General features: G+C 41.0%; 2 protein-coding genes across 3 annotated transcripts; both read left to right on the forward strand.

Annotated features, from left to right (window-relative positions):
- Positions 1-281: 281 nt before the first annotated feature.
- depdc4 (DEP domain containing 4) lies at positions 282-5,884 on the forward strand. Its single transcript, XM_034235795.1, has 9 exons — positions 282-504; positions 1,347-1,770; positions 2,357-2,511; positions 2,617-2,812; positions 3,242-3,489; positions 3,621-3,763; positions 3,898-4,023; positions 4,155-4,233; positions 4,356-5,884. Exons 1-9 carry the CDS (start codon positions 429-431, stop codon positions 4,553-4,555), a joined length of 1,647 nt encoding a protein of 548 aa, XP_034091686.1. The 5' UTR covers positions 282-428; the 3' UTR covers positions 4,556-5,884.
- A 391-nt stretch (positions 5,885-6,275) lies between these two features.
- scyl2 (SCY1 like pseudokinase 2) lies at positions 6,276-18,029 on the forward strand. 2 transcript variants are annotated; one of them, XM_034235873.1, is made up of 19 exons: positions 6,276-6,410; positions 8,194-8,390; positions 8,542-8,699; positions 9,099-9,243; positions 10,186-10,335; positions 10,432-10,653; positions 10,799-10,915; positions 11,040-11,165; positions 11,572-11,748; positions 11,957-11,968; positions 12,139-12,261; positions 12,491-12,604; positions 12,812-12,944; positions 13,901-14,019; positions 14,103-14,203; positions 14,448-14,517; positions 14,652-14,729; positions 14,826-14,948; positions 15,440-18,029. In XM_034235873.1, the coding sequence occupies exons 2-19, from the start codon at positions 8,214-8,216 to the stop codon at positions 16,061-16,063; spliced, it is 2,769 nt and encodes a 922-aa protein (XP_034091764.1). In that variant the 5' UTR covers positions 6,276-6,410; positions 8,194-8,213; the 3' UTR covers positions 16,064-18,029. The 2 variants fall into 2 exon arrangements, with proteins under 2 accessions (XP_034091764.1, XP_034091765.1); XM_034235874.1 differs by lacking the exon at positions 11,957-11,968.
- The last annotated feature ends 831 nt before the right edge of the window (positions 18,030-18,860 follow it).

The following is an 18,860-nucleotide window of genomic DNA, read 5'->3' on the forward strand; positions in this document are numbered from 1 at the left end:
GATGTAAACAAGACGAAAGTCTTTCTCTGGTCTGCATCCCCTTAACAATTGTATGTTTTGAGCTGTACTGTACTGTACCCAATATACAAGCTGTTAATAAACTTTTCAATCAATCAATCAATCAATCAACCTTTCTGAGTGAAACTGGGGTAGGAAAAATAATTTAACATTAGGTTAGAATAGATCATAGATTGTTGTTTTGTTCTGTTTATTTGACGTTTTTTGTTTATTTATTCATTTTTTATTAGATCATAGATATACGTCCATGAGTGAAGAGATGGAATGATATGATGATTCACACTCATGTACAGTAGGTGGCGGTATGCACCTTAAAGTTGTTTGTAATCCGCCAAAAACCGAGAGAAGACGAAGAAGAAGAACGTGCGCCGTCTTCTTTCTCAAACGTATTACGTCACGCATTTCTGGTGATGGCGGTCGATTTGACTCCTCGTTTCAGAAGGTTGAATAGCCAAACGAGAAGTTTTCGTGAAAATATACAGCATGGTAAGATTTTAGCACTTACGCTTAATACGTTTGCATATAGCTATAACTCTACCTTTATATTAATACAACCACACAAACCAGCACAGCCGTGTATAAGAAATGCAAAGTCGCTGTGCAGTATTGACATAATAACCCAACGTACAAATAGATTTGGTAAATTGTATAATGGATAATACATTTGGTAAATTGTATAATGGATAATAGTTCAGGGACATTGCATAAGGTGTCAGCATATGGTACACAGAAGTGTTTGTCCTGTTTTCAAAAGTAGCTTTAGCGAAGTGTAGCAAGTACTGGTTGTTCGAAAAAGTGTGACTGCTTTACGTACCTTAAAAAAAGTAGGTAAACATATTACCATGTTATGATATTGTTATTACGGTAAGTAACTGTTGTAATTCTTAAATCTAAAACAAAAGTATCGGCTTTTATTAGCTCATTATATATTTTGGATGAAACATTGAATTGTAATTTGTAAATGAAATACTTGTAGCTGTCAGATTAATGTGGAGACAATTGAAAGATTTCCCTCTAAAAATACCTAAGACAAGCCCCTAAACGTTGCACATAGAGTACTTGAGTAAATCCTCTACCTACTACACTACTTTAACACTACTGTTTTCCAATAAAACAACAATGAATATGCCAGTGCAAACTACTGTTAATGTTAATTGGTCATTATTTCTTATGTCATTACCTTGTTCTTACATATCTTATTTTCCCCAATCCAGTATTTGCTCTTCATGTTCACCTTTAGTTTGACACAGAACATGGTTATGAGTAAATTGTAATTGTTTTTCAAGCTGTTTTGTCTCCTTTTCCTCTAACCCTCTGTCTGCTAACAGGCTTCTCGGGGCCTTTCGGGGCCACCCAGCTGTGGCACAACATCATCCGGGCCCTGCAGACTCAGGTGGAGGTGCGGCGCTGTAGAAGGCATCTGCGCGTTCATGCCGAATGTTTCACGGGCTCAGACGCTGTGGATGCCGTCCTCAGCTATCTGATGCAGAATGTGGTGTTTTGCACGAGTGAAGTGTCTCGCCTCAAAGCTGCTCGACTGTGCCAGGCTCTGATGGAGGCCAAGGTGTTCGAACCAGTGGGAACCAAGCTGTTTCGCAGGGACAAAGAAGTGACCTTTGAGGACAGCAGCTGCAGCCTTTACCGTTTTCTGGAATATAAAGTGTCACCCAATTCTGCCATGAAGGAGTGCAATAGTGACACAGAAAACATGCCTCCAGAGGAACAGGGGCTAAAGAGGAAGAAGAGTTACAGGTAGACTTTACTTTCAATTCCCTGTCCTTTTTCTGCAGTGTAGAAGCCATTTTTGCTATTGATATTGATATTGGCAGCATTGACAGCTTCTTTGATTTTATTATATGTTTTATGATGTATTTGCCAGGTTTTTTCCTAAAAATGAAGCATTGAAGTTGAGTAAATAATCCCTTCAGAAGTTAAACAACTTCATAATTAACTATTCAATTCAATAGTGTTTGTAAGCCTTAACAGACATACCCAAAAGGTCCTTACTTTTATATCAAGGTTCAGCTTCTCTAAATAGACCTAAGTGGTTAAAAACAGGGTTTCCACCATCATGAAAAAGCAAATCATTTGAATTTCAAACCTGTAGAAATATTAGTTCTCCCTAGAGATCAAACAAATTGTCTAAATGTTTTAATAGAATAATAAACATTGTAAGTGCAATATGCAATTCTGTTTGTATATGTGTACTCATACGCTGTGAATTGTCGTGAAAGTTATATTATTGGTCCTTGAGAAGTCATAACAAATGTTAAACCTGTGACCATTCAAATGTGTGGGAACTCTGTATTTAGCTCCATCATGCTTGTTGTTGTTTCAGAAGGCTGAATGAGGTGCGGACGATCTGTAATCCCCTCGCTGTGGGACCATTAGATCGGAGGGTGGAGAGGCTGCTGAGGAACATCAACCTGCGACCAGCCTCGTCTCCATCTTTAAAAACAACTCACACTGCTGCTGCTTTTCTGTCCAAAGCTGGTAAGATAGAGTTCTCTTTCTTCAGTAGTATAGAGAACAACAGCCTATGACCGTTTATGGACGTCTTTTTTTCCTTATATTTGTACCTCTTTCCTTCTTCCGTAGTGGTGGATGAAGTATGGAAGCAGCAGACTCTGCTGCAGCTGCTGCAGATCGTAGAGCTGCCCATGCTGGACTGCATCCTGACCTCTCCTGCCAGAGGTCAGCTGAAGGCCTGCAGAGCTCCTCTGGCCTCACAGGACCTGGTCATCTCCAACACCTGCCTGGACCGAGAGCTGCCCGACAGCCTGCACCTGCCCCAGTCAGTGCTCCCATCAATACTGCAGGATTCTTTTGCAAAGTAGACATACAAAAAGAAATCTACTGAGATTTGTATTTTTTCAATCTCTTTCAAATAATTAACAGAACAATTATACAAATGAAATCAACAAGAAATTCTCATAAACAATATAAATAATTACATAATCAAACAGGAGTAGAAATAAGTATACCTTTCTCCATCCATTACTTACATATTTTACTACACCAGTGCTTTTATGTACAACCCAAAGTCAATCAAAGATAAATCCAACAATTACCACATGTTCATTGTACCAACCCTAACTCTTAAAAAATATATGATTTTGTACAGCTTCTTGAATTGATGCGTGTTTGAACTTCAAACCAGTCTAGAAATGTCTCTATACATTGAATTCCACTGTAAAAACCTGTTCTCTTTCATGGTTGACAGGTTGGATGGGTGGCTGTCGGCAGCAGCAGACTGCTTAGAGCTGTTTCCAGATCAGCTGATTGTGGTTGCTGGGGAACAGCTCAGCCAACAAGGTGGCACCTTCTCAGAAGACGACCAGGCGGAGCACATGGCCAGACAAAAGAAACTGCTCTTTGACACCATTGCCAAGTACTACAGTGGACAGGAAAAATATCCACTCCTCTCAGGACGCTACCTGGACATACATGCTGCAATTCTGAAACTGCTGGGTGAGACTTTACACTGATTTATTGGTTTATGTGATTGTGAACTGTGATTTTTTTGTGTCCGTCCATTAAGATGAATCCGTCGTAGAGATAATTGATATTTTACATCCCCTGTCCTCACCGTGTCTCTCCAGATGAGGGGAAGGTGCAGGATGCCATCAAAGCATCTCAGCTGTGTTTTCGGCTGCTAGAGACGAGCGTCAGAGACGAACTCCGGAGACTACTGACCTTTATGGCCACAGCAGCACACCCAGATGCCTGCCGTCTGCAAAAACAGGTCTTTTTTTATACATAGATCAACTGCTTTTTGTTGTTCTAATCCAAACTTTATTTTGTAGTATTATATCCACCATTGAATCAGTGGAAAATGTGTTTGAATCACCGTTTCCTTTGTGATATGTTTCCTTTCAGATCGATAACAGGGCCTTGGTGTGCCGCACTTTTCAGAGAGCAATCGTCCAGAATCTTGAACTGACTCGATGCCAAAGCGAAACCCTGGTGCTGTTCCTCATGGACAATTGCACTGAGCTCATCAAGGTACACTTTCATGTTTTGATCAGTTATCACTAACATGCTTTTCTGATGTAATTGAATAAAGTTGAAAAATTACTCACATTTGTAACTTTCAACATCATTTTAATAATCCTTTCTCCCCTTAATGAATACAGACTCCTACGTCCCTTGTTGAATCTGTGAGGAGAACACTGAGGACGATGCAGCAGGGCCAAGATCCTGACTCAATTGCCAGTAAGTCAAATTTAAATAAATGTGCACACTTTTGCTAACAATACACCTTCTAACATCACATGAAATAACACAAATACATTTTCGAATTGTACGTGAAAAACGACCCCCTCTGTGTGTTGCAGCGTTCACATTCTGCCAGCAGGTGACGCCAGAGGAGTACGAGGATCAGCGAGAGGCTACCACTCTGCACAGCCTAAAACAACTTCTTCATGATATTGCCTCGAGCAAAACCATTCCCGTCAAAGAGAGGAGGAGGCTGCTCAAAGAGTTTGAAAAACATCACCCCGTGGTCTTCCTCCAGCATCTCTCCAGCACCTTCTAAAACGCACAGCTGGAGGGTTATTGGTTTGAATTCCCAGGTGCACTTCACAACCCTAGTTTGTAGTGGTACAGCGCTTACACTGAAGAATGATAATAATTGTATAATGTGTACCAAAACCAATACAAATGATGCTACTAGAGCAATGACGCATTTCTTCCATACATTCCTTTTAATTCTCAAGAGGCCTACAATATTGGTTTTATTTGCAAATATTGCATCACGTTTTTTATCCCACATTGATAGCAATAGATGCATTATCTATCTGATGAAAATCGCAAGTCAAAAGCTTAATTATAGTTGTGAATAGTTTGCACGAGTCTATACATCATCCATTATCAGCCCATCTTTATCATCAGAGGCCTTAACATGGGTAGCAATCTGTTGCACTTGCCATTATGTGTCAAATGAGTAACCATTTTTTAATTGTAGAATCATGATGCTGATTTAATGTTGTAAGTTGAATAATGTTTACTGAGGGCATTTGCTTCTCTGTGCTGGATTGTCCTGGTATTACTGTAGAATGTAGTGTATGCAAACGGAAGGGAATCCTGAAGACAATGACCCTTAAGCGTGATCAGACACCAGATGTAGCCAGCTGTTTGCAGGCTGCAAGTGTTGAACCGCTTTTGAAATAATTGATGTGCTTCTTGGTCCTGCTGTGGAGACTGTATTTGAATAGGTTATTGGAATAGCTTTGGAAATGGAGCTGTGGTTTGCAGAATTAATGCCGAGTACTTTAATCAAGAATAACCATATTATGGGAGGCTCTTTTGTCTCCCAGTGTTACTGTAGCAGGCTGTGTGGTTAGTGGAAATACAGGAAATAATGAATGAGGTTGAACACTAACTTGTTTTTGTTAGAGATGAAGACAGACCTTTATTTAAAGATTTTAAGAATGAAAACTAATATGAATTGCTAGGGTGCAATATTCTACCAGGCTAATCAGGTTAATAGATGTTATTTTCAGGGGTTTTAAGAATACTTTTAGTGCCATTCTCATGGAATTGCCTTTTAATTGTAACCTTTTAGAATTGTACTTGAAAGCTGGACCATGATCCTTTTTATGGAAGATGTGTAATTAATAATGACTTAATGTTATTTGAAGAAACCTATTTAATCTTTGGTAACGCATCAATTTGATTGCATTCTTTTAATAAATGAAGCCATGGTCATGCATAAGTGATGTACAAATGTTATCTCAGTCAGTATCTTTTGTTCTTTACATACACTGAAATCATGTTGGATTGCACTTTATGATGCTGAAACAAGCTTTATTTTCTGTTTGAATAACACGTCTAATAAAAGTTTCATTGAATTTCTCTCAAACAACTCTAATGTATTTTTTTCTTTTAGCCCATGTGTCAAGTTACATTGCATATCAAATAAATCAAGACACAATATCAGAAACAGTAAGTTTTGTCATATCAGTCTTTTTGCTCAGTGTTGGTTCATATTTAGTATCCAAATATAATGTTTTGTGCATTTTCTTGCAGTGTGTGGAAATGGTTACTGCTATTAATACAACTGATTTAATATACCATAAATATGTGCAGCATAACTTATTTGTACACAAATCTGTGATTTCTTTTGGAACGTTTGTGAAAACTGAGAATCACGAGATTGTTTGCAAAGTATATTTGTTTATGGAGTGCCTGAAAAATAGATAATAAAAAAACTCTGATGACGTTGATGAGCCTGACAACCCGGAAGTAGGGTTGTTCGTTCACTACTAGCGCACTAGCTACTTCATTTCGTATGCCAGTGAAGTCATGGGGGCTGTGTTTCTCAGCCATTACTGACAGCTGAAAGTCTTCTTATAACAAGACATACAACGGAGAGCTCTCTTCATCATAAGGTATGTTTCTGGAGGCTGTCGGAGGGACAGTGAGGACTGAAGCCATCTCTCTTGTAATGACAGAATCGTCACTGTGTACTTGCGCATTGTTGGCTTGTTAGCAGGTAGCTACTGCGATGGTTTGCTGTAAATGTCTTTCACGGTATCCAACATATTGCAACGAGGATGTCATCCTTATAAAGCCACATATGTTGAGGACATGTACCTAATAACTGCTTAGTTAGTGTCACAGTGCTGTGCTTGTTTTGATGCGTTGGTCACAGGCTAAACAAGGCGATTAATTTAGCTAACATACAGCTATTTCCCAATCAAACGTGACAGTCCTGACAAGCGACATATAAACCATTTACATGCTTCAACCGGTCGCTGAAATGGTTGGTTAACCTAATGAATACCCTGTCAAATCATAACTATGTTAGTAAGCTCGTAATAATAAACTGCCTGACACCTTGGTGGCTAGCTAGCTAGCTAGCTACTGGGCTAGTTAGGCTCGTGCAGGTGTTTGTCCAGAAACGCTGCTCGGTCTACCTCTGTTTGTCTGGGCAGATTATAATGTTGACAGGTACGTGTAATTTGACATCAAAATGACAATAATAATAACACATATGCTTTTTTGCACATCCTTAAAACCTGTTGCAGATTACATCTTTAAATCTAGCCTAATGCTAGGGGAAATATTTGATCAAATATGGTTCATTTATTGGGCTTAATACCCATAGATCTGCATCTAGAACATCTTGTTTCCTTTGGTTTGTCTTTTTTGGTTGCAGACCACCCACTATCCATCACACAGTAAACCAGGAGCAATGACACAGTTATGGCAGTGTTATTGTGATTTCTGTTACAATTTATTATATCAGACCTAAAATCTTGCATCCCTCTCAGCACAACTCTACTTCTTTGCACTATATTGTTTTGTGTTAGGTTAAATACATCTGGCTGTTTTAAGAAATGTACAAAAGGACGAAGACTAAGAACACACTGACTTATTGATAGATTTCATATGTCTGTGAACCCTCCATTTTGCTATTCATATAGTGTTACAGTAGTTGGCAATGGCTGAGGATACATAAGTGTCCGAGCTTTAGGGAAGTGCAGGGTAACACTGTATATCAGCATTATATACAGTGTTAGAAGTACAGTAAAAGCAGGGATTCTATTAACAGAATTGGCTGGGGTAGCTTTTGGCAAGGGCCGTCAATTTCTGATAAAGAGTTTGTTGATCCGTTTAATACGGATGCTCAATATTATTATTAATGCATGAATCTGTGAGGAATATATTATGCAGACAGTACTGTGTGCATCTCAATGTATAATCAGTAGCTTACTCAACCTTGTTGCAGTGAAATAAACATCAAAGTCCTAGAAACCCCTGAAGAAATAGTTCACGATGAAATGATTTGGCTACATTACTCTCAGCCATGTTCTTCTGTCTGGCTTCCTGTTGCTTTACATGCTTTTCAAGTCACTCTGAGGTATTTTGAAAGAGGGACTTAACGTGGGGTGTGTTGCTTAGTTTGCCCTGAGTCACTTTATATTTCAGAGGGCAGCTTGGGCTGATGCAGTGTTTATTCTCCTCAGCCAGTGGGCACTCTGATGTGCACATTCAAGCAGGTGCCTTAAAGTGTGTGTCAAACTGAATGTTGAAGGCTTATGCTGAGCTAGAAAGGTTTATTATGAAGCTGCCTCTTTCATTGATTGAAAATACTTTTGCTGACATTTGACTGACTGTTCTGTACCTCTTTTATTTTTCTGTCACTGTTTTTCACCACTCTCACTTTAGCTGCCAGGTCAGGCGTGAACATGGAGTCTATGCTTAACAAGCTAAAAAGCACCGTCACCAAGGTGACGGCAGATGTCACCAGCGCTGTCATGGGCAACCCGGTGACACGGGAGTTTGAGGTTGGACGACATATTGCCAGCGGGGGTCCTGGCTTGTGCTGGAGGATCTATAACGGCACCAAGAAGTCCACCAAACAGGTTTGTGTGTTGATATCCCCCCCCTGCCCACTCCCCATTCATAAAGGTTTGATTTTAAATGTGAACAATCTGACTATGCATGTGTTGTGTGCCTTGTTGAAGCTCATTTCAGTGCATTTCAGTGCCTTGTTGATCTTCTTTATCCCTTCAGGAAGTCGCAGTATTTGTGTTTGATAAGAAGACGGTTGATAAGTATCAGAAATTTGAGAAGGACCAAATTGTTGATTCGCTGAAAAAAGGGGTGCAACAGCTGACCAGACTGCGTCACCCGCGTCTCCTGACTGTGCAGCATCCTCTTGAAGAGTCACGGTGATTAACACACACACACTGACACAAACACACACACTGACACACACACACATACCAAGGAAAGAGTCACACCTCAGAGACGGGCTTGACAAAGTTGCATAACAAATGTATTTGCCTGCCTCTGTTTGTGCATATGTGAGCAGGAGCCTGTCATGATCAAAGACTCTGCAGACTGAATAATTTATGCCCCTGAGGGCCAGAAAAGGTTGACGCTGTCTTTAAGTTACTTTCTTTTTGCCACTTTTTCTTTTAAACTTACAACTGGGGAAACTTAACATTCAAAATGTTTCTGTTTTGCCTTTCCTCATGTTGCTCTAAGTGTCTGTTGAGGAATAACTCCACATTTACAAAGCGGTTGTTTCAAATGATATTGAAGTAGATGTTCTGTGTGGCCCTCAGAGACTGCTTGGCGTTCTGTACGGAGCCCGTGTTTGCCAGTCTGGCCAACGTGCTGGGCCAGAGGGAGAACCTGCCCACCCCCCTGCCCACCGACATCAAGGAGTACAAACTGTACGACGTGGAGACCAAGTTTGGACTGCTGCAGGTGAGAGTGCAGACAGGTTAGCTGGCTTAAACTGCAACACATGATTATCTTAATATGTTGTCAATTGGATGACTTGTTGCCAATGATTTGCTTTGTATATAATAAACGTCTTGGTAATCATCAACATCTGTAACCATGATGTGCACACTGTTGCTCATTGGCAAATAACAGTTTAGTTGTAGTTTTTGGTTTAGTGTCCATTTGTCAGATGTATACTGAAACATTGTTAAATGAGAACAAGTCTTAAGTTAGTGGGGTTTTTATGGGTTTTTGGTTAGAGGCCTGAAGGATGCTCTGTGGTGAAAACAAGCCTAAGAGTTTTCACCTTTGTTTTATGAACTAAAATATGTCTGTGAATTTCTAAGCTTTTACATCTCTATCAAACGGTGATTCCTAAGTAGTGGCTAAATTCAATTGGAAAGTCTGTATTGGAAAGTCTAATATGAATTCATATGCTAGTACAGTTGTACCAGCTCCATTTCACGCCTCTCCTTGAAGTATATCAGACCTCATTACCTCACTTGGGGGCGGTGGTGGCGAAGTCGATAGGGACTTGGCTTGGCAACTGGAAGGTCACCAGTTCAAGTCCCGGCAAGACCAAGTGCTACCGAGGTGTCCCTGAGCAAGGCACCGTTCCCTACACTGCTCCCCGGCCGCCGTTCAAAATGGCAGCACACTGCTCCTAACACTAGGACGGGTCAAATGCAGAGAAACAATTTCCCCACGGGGATTAATAAAGTATATCAAATCAAAATCATTATGTTCTCACATGTGTCCCCATGTGTCTCATCTTAATTACAGATTTCTTGCCTTTCCACAGCTTATATAAGATAAGGAAGTGATGACTGCCATAGAAACCATGTACTAATCCTGTAGTTATAACAGAAACTGTTTCACCCTTTAACACCAAACCCTGACAGTTTCATTCCTCCTTCCCCTCAGATCTCCGAGGGATTGTCTTTTCTCCACAGCGGGGTGAAAATGGTCCACGGCAACCTGTGTCCAGAGAACATCATCCTGAACAAGAGCGGAGCCTGGAAGATCATGGGCTTTGACTTCAGCATCTCCTCCAACAACCCCTCAGACGCTGAGGTGTGTTGGATCACTTAGATTTGTAATGCTCTACCAAATTAACATCTTGGAGTATTGTCACATCTTTATCTCCTCGTGTTCTCTCATCTTCCTCAGCCTAAGTACACATGTAAAGAGTGGGAGCCCAACCTCCCCCCACTCTCCCTCCCTAACCCTGAGTACCTGGCCCCCGAGTACATCCTGTCCGTCAGCTGTGACTCCGCCTCCGACATGTACTCGCTGGGCGTGGTCATGCATGCCGTCTTCAACGAGGGCAAGCCTGTTTTCCAAGTCAACAAGCACGACATATTCAAGAGCTTCAGCAGGCAACTGGACCAGGTGGGTGGAGCTAAGATCAAATGGACACACTTCAGGACAAGCTACTGAGGACTTGAGCTCCCGCCAATTTAGTAGTCTGCTGCATGACTTGATTTTTAGGAATATCTCTGTTGTGATCCATTCCGTCTATGTTTTTCAATTCTAGCTGAGCAGCATAAGTCCAGCAGTGCTGAACAAGCTCCCAGAGGAGGTTCGGGAACACGTCAAGATGCTGCTCAGCGTCACACCCAACGTGCGACCGGATGCTGATCAGATGACCAAGGTTTGCATTGTTGGCACTACATGTCTGGAGATACAAAGAAAGCGTATGTAGGTGATATCTAATTTCATCTGCATTTTCTTTAAGGACACATTTTTCTCGTTCTGTTTTTGTGTGTTTTGTTCAGATTCCATTTTTTGACGACGTGGGTGCTGTGACCCTGCAGTACTTTGACTCCCTCTTCCAGAGAGACAATCTACAGAAGTCCCAGTTCTACAAAGGCCTCCCTAAAGTCCTGCCCAAACTCCCCAAGGTAACTGCTTGTGCATTTTGTACAGGGAATGCAACCTTTATCAGGTCAAAAGTGTTTATCGGAATTTAATAAAAATAGCCAAAAGGACTACTGATTTCAGACCTATCATTCCCTGTTATATCAGGACTTTTAAAAGAACATCTCGTGTCCATTTGAGGTCCAACTTTTTGAATAACTGATGTTACTGTAATGATGCTTTCAGTGCTTCTCTTTCTGTTTAGTTGTGTGTTAACTGGCACAGTACAAAAACATGCACTTGTGAGTCAATTTCTTGCACAGTTTCTTGACATGTTTAGTTCCTGTTTTGTCTTCCCTTAATGTGGTCCCTTGAGAACTCATCATGAACATGCAGTATTACAGTCTGAGTATTCCTTCATGGCTTCTGTGACCCACTCCTGTCTCTCAGAGAGTGGTGGTGTATCGGATCCTTCCGGCTCTGACCTCAGAGTTTGTGAACCCGGACATGGTTCCCTTCGTGCTGCCCAACGTGCTGCTGATCGCAGAGCAGTGCACCAAGGAGGAGTACGTCCGGCTCATCATGCCCGACCTCACGCCTGTTTTCAAGCAGCAGGAGCCCATTCAGGTACACCCTCACAGAAACAAGCGTTAAAAATGACTATTGTTTGTAAGCTTTGGCTAGAATGTGCTTTCCCTCTTTAAATCCTTGCATGATCATTTCGTGTTTTGGGGATTTGATTAAATATATCTAAAGAGCATGCTTTGTTTGGCTTTGGTCTGTCACTTTATCAAGACTTGTCTCTCTCTGTATTTCTCTTCCCATGCATCTTCAGGCTAGTAACATGGTGAGTGGTCTTTGCTGTGAATATGCTCCTGTCACTAGTTTGTGTTGTCTGTCTAAATTAATGCTCATCATCAGCCACCTATAGCCCCGCCTCTTCCATTTACTACTTCAGTCATATGTAGAGAACAACATGAGCTTTTGTTTTCCTGACTGAGTCCCTGTGTTGCACAGATCCTGCTGATATTCCTTCAGAAGATGGACCTGCTGTTGACCAAGACCCCCTCAGAGGAGATTAAGAACAGCGTGCTGCCGATGGTCTACAGAGCCCTGGAAGCGCCTTCTGTACAGATCCAGGTATGAGGAGGGGGGGGTAGGGCTGCTTAGTATTTTACATTTTGCTGAGTTTCAGGTAAACTCAGGCAGTTGGAGACCCTGTAAAGCAGAGAAGTCAACACTAAATCAATTACTGAACATGGCATACTTGTGTTTTCAGTGCTGCTTTTCAGAGCATAGTTAGATTTGATGCATTGGCATCATATAAATGTCAGATTTCCTAACTTGTGTGTTATCCGTGGCTGAGCAGGAGCTGTGCCTGAACATCATCCCAACGTTTGCCAACCTGATCGACTACCCGTCCATGAAGAACGCTCTCATCCCTCGAATCAAATCTGCCTGCCTACAGACCTCTTCACTTGCTGTGAGTCTCCAATATCAACATTTTCTGCTCTCAGCTTGTACTGTTTCCCAGGCAACAATAGTGTTTCTACAGTGATTCCTTTTAGGTGTCTATACTGTTGACCTTGTCCCTTTGTAACACCTTTATTCTACTCTTCTACCAACTACTGAAATGTTTGAGTTTCAAATGTATTTAGATGTTTTAAGTATCTTTCCATGTTATTGGTAGGTACGAGTGAACTCCCTGGTGTGTCTGGGGAAGATTTTGGAATATCTTGACAAGTGGTACGTCATCGATGAGATCCTGCCCTTCCTACAACAGATCCCCTCCAGAGAACCAGCAGTACTCATGGGGATTCTGGGTAAAGAAAAAGGACAAGCCACACTCCACTCAACTTCTACTAGAGATAAACCATTGCTCAGATACCTGTTAAAAAAATAAAATAAAAAAACAGCCACACACACAGATCATGATGTCAAATTGAAGTCCTTAAACAGTTGTAACAGTTTGTTATACAAATATGTTGGAGATAAATATGATTGACTGCATTTCTTTCTTTTAGCTGAATTTGAATGATCTGGAAAATTGAGATATTTGTATTTTTTTTATTTGTTGGAGGAAAAGTAAGAGAATGTCCTGATGCAGTTTTGGAGAAAAATGCACATTTCTAAATAAACGTTTTATTATTAACATGCGATTGAATTAAAACGTTCTAGAAAGCAGTAGTGTAAAGTAATTAAGTACATTTACTCAAGCACTGCACTTAAGTCAATTGTTTGGCTATTGTGTACTTCTACCCACTACATTTATTTAATACCTTTAGTTACTTTTCAACATTTTATTAATGATTTGAATTATAATCATCTCTTGAATCAGACTTTAGTTCCACCTGGAGTAAATTCACAAGCTACCCTGCAGCATACAAAGTCATTCAAACTAGCTGCACCTTTACCAGCTTTGAGAACACTTTCATGATCAATCATTAGAAAACACATCATATATATTATTCTGAAATGGACCAATCAGCACAATGAATACTTTTACTTTTGGTACTTTAAGTATATTTTTATGCTAATACTTTTGTACTTTAACTCAGGTAACATTTTGAATGTAGGAATTTGTACAAGTTGTAGCAGAGTATTCCTACACTCTGGTACTTCTACTTTTTCTTAACTACAAGATCTCTTCTCCCACCTCTGCTAGATAGATAATAACAAATACAAAGTCACATATACTGTATGTCCCTGTATGCATCACTGCTTACTGGCATATTTTAAACACTTAATGATTGGTTATTTGACTTCTGAATTCTTGTAGGAATCTATAAGTGCACCTTCAGCCACAAGAAGCTGGGCATCCCCAAAGAACACCTTGCCACCAAGAGCCTGCCCCACCTGGTCTCTCTGAGTATAGACAACAACCTCAACCTTAGCCAGGTACAACACACATGCGACATATTTTGATCATCTGCATAATTGCTTTTGTTCCCTTTTATGTAATATTGTCCAATTCATCCCAGTTTAACTCGTTCATGGCGGTCATTCGGGAAATGCTGAATCGGATGGAGGCCGAACACAAGACCAAGTTGGAGCAGCTGCACAGCATGCAGGAGCAGCAGAGGTGCGTGTCACATTTAATGAATCACCCCCCACTATATCCTCCTTTGGAATCTCTCTGACTAAATCTGAAATGGTTATACATATTAATGTGGATTTTATACAAACTATTATCTGGGGTAATGGATCTGTCTCAGAAAGCAATTAGCACATGAATATGATAATGGCATGACTAACCATGCTCTTATGAATGCCTCCGTTCAAATCCTTTTGCTTCCTGATTCAGTTCATTGTGTCTCTTCTAACAGGAGTATAAACATCCCAAACCCAGGGAACCAGACAGAGATGAACAAGAGCCCTCCTAACAGCAGCAACCAGGTGAAAGGGTGTTTCTATGACAACATGAGATTATCTTTAAAGTACTGTGTGAACACCATTTTTTTTACAATGAAGTTCTTGTTTTATACCTTTCTGTGGTGCAAAAATTCACTTTAAATGTGTCTTTTTTTCAGATTGATGATATCTTTGGCTCCTCAGGGGTTAATGGGAAAGAGAATGGACCTGCAGCAGCCGCCCCACAGCCTAATAGAGTATGAAAACAATGTCATACCTAATATCCAGAAATGTCCACCTTTAGGTACCAGTCTAATTTCTCCATGGTCTCTCTTGTTTTGCGCCCCCCATAGATGTCTCTGACTCTGGAGGAGAAGCAGCGATTGGCTAAGGAGCAGGAGCAGGCCGCCAAGCTGAGGAACCAGCAGCCTTTAGCGCCTCAGAGCATCAAAGCAGCCAACACTTCCAACACCAAGGTAACGCCTCAAAAAATCTGTGAACAGAAAACTAACTACGGAGAGGCAACTGAGGGAAAGACAAATGTGGAAATCCATTTTTCTAAGACTGATCTAAATGGTTTTCCCTTCTCTAATTATGACTTGAGTACAGGTGAGAAAAGGTTTGCCTACATGATATTTCTAAAGCCCTTAATTCAATTGGTATGGGAAACATTTTTCATTTTTCTAGTTGATAAGTGTTTGCTACTACACCATGTCATAAATAGGACTGAAATCTCTCATGGTTTATTTCCAGGTGATTTCTCCATGCCGGGCTTAGTGTTAACAAAATATATGTACAAAATCATGCAGGCGAAACTCTTCTTTCTTCATCCGTTCCTAAGCCACAAACATAATGAAATCTGACTCAAAAACAATATATCACCAACATTTGTCATACTCTGTTGCCTCTCAGGGTCTCCTTATAAAACACTTGATGAGTTTAAACCCGCATCTTGTTTTTCTTGCAGACTAAAGATCTGACCAGCAGCCTGCTCAACAACATGACCTCGCTAAACAGCCTCTCATTGGCCAACACAGCTCGCCCCTCCCCAGTGCAGGGCTCCACCATCGCTGCCTTCCCCTCCCCCGGCCCCATGGTGGGCTCCATGGGCGCCCCGGTCTCCAACGGCTTCAACCCGTCCATGGGCTTCCAGGCAGGGGGCATGGGGATGGGCATGCGTCCTGCGGGCCCCGGCCTCTACAGCGGCATGGCAACCACCACCAGCACCCCCAACTTCGGAGCTCTGACGCAGAGTCAAGGACCCATCGGGCAGACCAATAAAGATCTGTCAGCGTTGGACAGTCTTTTTAAACCCAGCCAGCCCAAAGTCACCCTCAACCAAATGGCCCCGCCCAGCACCAACGCCCCGTGGCTCAATCAGTTTGGTTCGGCCCAGAACGCTCAGACTCAGATGCACGCTGCTCCTGTTGCTATGGGAGGGGTGCCCAGCAGCTTCGGGATGCAAGCAAACCCTTTTTTCAGCCCGCAGAACTTTGCTCCACCCTCTGCTGCTGCCCCCAGCCCCCTGAACCAAAGTGGAATTAAACATAGCGCATCTGTCAACAACGATCTGAAAGACTTGTTCGGCTAGATTGCCAGATTAAACATATTATTTTAGTAATTTTGGATAAAAGAACCTTGAACAAGACACTGATTGAATGTGAAGATTTCAAATCCGATCAAGGGTGTTGCTGTGTGTATTTTTAAACATGATCTAGTATAAATTCTGCTCACATTCAGCTGGCAAATTAACCTGCGCCTGATTCAATTTCTACTTGACCACAAGGACAAAAGGCTGGGGTGGGTACTAATTCTTCTAAGCTGTGTTTCTTTACATGCTGCGGTTTCCTACTGATTTTCTACTTGACATTCTCGGGCGTCCCAACGTCGTGAGTTGAGATGAATCCCAACTCAGTTAATTCAGGAGAGTTTTGTGTTCATATCACGAGTGGCTGAATCACCCCTCAAAATTGGCAGAAAAAGAAGGAAAAAAGTGGCTTCACATCTGCTCAGTTTCAGGCTGCTGTATCTTTATTGCTTCTCTGGACTATTTTAGGATTGGCTGCATGTCTAAAGGGATCAGAGAGTTGGCTTAAAAAAAAATGTCAGAGTAGCACTGATCTGCATCCAGGAAGATCCTCCAGAGTCAATCTGAAAGGAGGAAAATGGAAAGCCCAACAGTCGCAGTTTAGATGGGAGAGGTAGCCCCACTGCAGTCCGTCTCCATGGTAACTGTGTCTCTGCAGCACCTCCGAGTGAACTGTTGATCCAGTTTTCTCTTCTTTTTTTTTTTACCCTTTTGTCTTATTCTTTCAACATCAGGTTCAAAAGCTGCAAAACATGCTCTTATTTGCTTGTTTCGACTTCCAAGCAAGCATGTTGAAAAGGGAAGGGTTACTGTTCTCTGGTTGGTGACGAACCTTTCACCTCCTCTGGTAACTAAAACATCTGTAAATGCAGTATGGACGATTTATGTGTCTTATAGTGGAATGGGATGTGTGGAGTAGCTATTACAGCAGCGTCCTTTAAAAAGATGCTAATGCTAAAGGCAAACGTGAAGGACCACATGCACTGCTTAGGCTGTTGTGCCTTACATGGGTACATGTGTAGGATTAGACAGACAGCACTCATCTGTTACTCAAGTATTAATAATTTCACTTTTTAATCCGCTGCTTCTCAAATTACTTGCTTTGTCGCATGTTACTGAACTTGACCACAAAAGATCTAAAGCTTATTTTCCGGTAAAGATTCCAGTGAAAAACTATTCGGAAGTTTATAAGCGTCTCCAAATCCTCCTTCCTGTTGACCAGTTTATACAATGATGAAGATGATCGCTATATATTTTCAGCACTTTTCAGCTGTCTGAGGACCAGTGCTGGTTATGAAGAAGTGTATATATGATATAGTTATTTAAAGATGGGTTGCTCTGTGAGGGCCTTGGCATTTTTACATCCCTGTGATAATGGTTGAGAGGCCTTAGATGAGTTGGTGCAATAATCCTTGTTGGTTGTTAAGCGTGAACATGGAATGGCTCCTTACATTAATCTACACCCGACAGAAAGAAAACTACATAGGATTGTCAGATTTCAAAAAATGTGTACTCATTCTAAATCTTACATTTTGGAAGATAACTACACCACCTTAGGGTTTTTAGATGAACCTCGGTCACAGTGTGTTCACAGTGATTGTTAATATGCTGTTTGTTACTGGATTCAATTTTTGTTTCTGTGTATTAATGCCTCTTTAACAAGGTGAGCTCCTTCAATCCGCATGGCAGTGTGATTTTGACTCTACATTCCCCAATCTGTGTCATACAAGACTACAAATGTTTCAGTGATTTGGCGTAAATTGTGTGGTGGTTTTGATTTCATCTCAAGTGGATGTGATCTGTGAAGTGTGCGTCACATATCCTAGCAGAACCCCAAATGAGATTGTTTGTATACCACTGCTGTCGATATGTGTGTAGTGTTGCCCTTGTATTACGTGTTGAGGTGCTGGTCTCTGAGGTGGTTCACTGAACATCTGTACATATAAAGGAAAGTACACAATCAAACCTCTCAAAGGCTGCTGGTTATTTGTGTGATGGCTTGAATCACTGCATCAGACCGTGGAGTTTAAATCACTTTAATGTAGAAATGAAGTGCAGAAATGGCAGTATTTTTGAAATGTTTATGCACATTAGCAGACAGCTTTAAATATACATCTCAGTCAACTTTTTGGTTCAAGGTAAAAAAGGTAAACAATATATATATATTAATTTTATTTTTTAAAGAACCCTGATTAAAAGACAGCATTCATGAATCATAAACATGTTAGGATGCTTTCATTAATAGTAGGCTACTTCCCTGATTCAGTATGTCTGTGCTATAATATTGCCGGACAGATTTAAACAAAAATAAATCCTAGTTGATGCAGCAGAACACAAGGTATTTCTTTTTTATTTCACGCACTTGTGATTAAATTACCCACAATGCAACTTGGCGGTTGACATTCTGGTCAAAGGTTTGGCAGTGTTATGCTACTTGCTGCTATTGTAGCCTCAAGCTGAAGCCTCAAACAAAGATAAGTTCTCCACACCCCAAGATGTTTTAAATTGTCTTTAGTGCCAACCGACTCTATTTTTTTTATTTAAGTTTTTTGACATCGCTCGAGTCAATTTTGATCAGATTTAACTTATATTTGGTGTCCTAATAGCTTTATACAACATTATCCCCACATAAGCAAGAGTGCTCCCCAATACCTGTAAACAGACAGAGCAATGTCATATCAGTGGAGTTCCCCTTTTATCTGAACGCAACCTGATTAAAACCCCAAAAACGTATCTTTATGATGTTTTAAAGTAACCTAACCAAAGCTTCTAAATCTAATCATAGAAAGCAATGCCACTA

This window comes from Gymnodraco acuticeps, unplaced genomic scaffold (genome assembly GCF_902827175.1).
Source record: "Gymnodraco acuticeps unplaced genomic scaffold, fGymAcu1.1, whole genome shotgun sequence".
Classification (NCBI taxonomy): Eukaryota; Metazoa; Chordata; class Actinopteri; order Perciformes; family Bathydraconidae; genus Gymnodraco; species Gymnodraco acuticeps.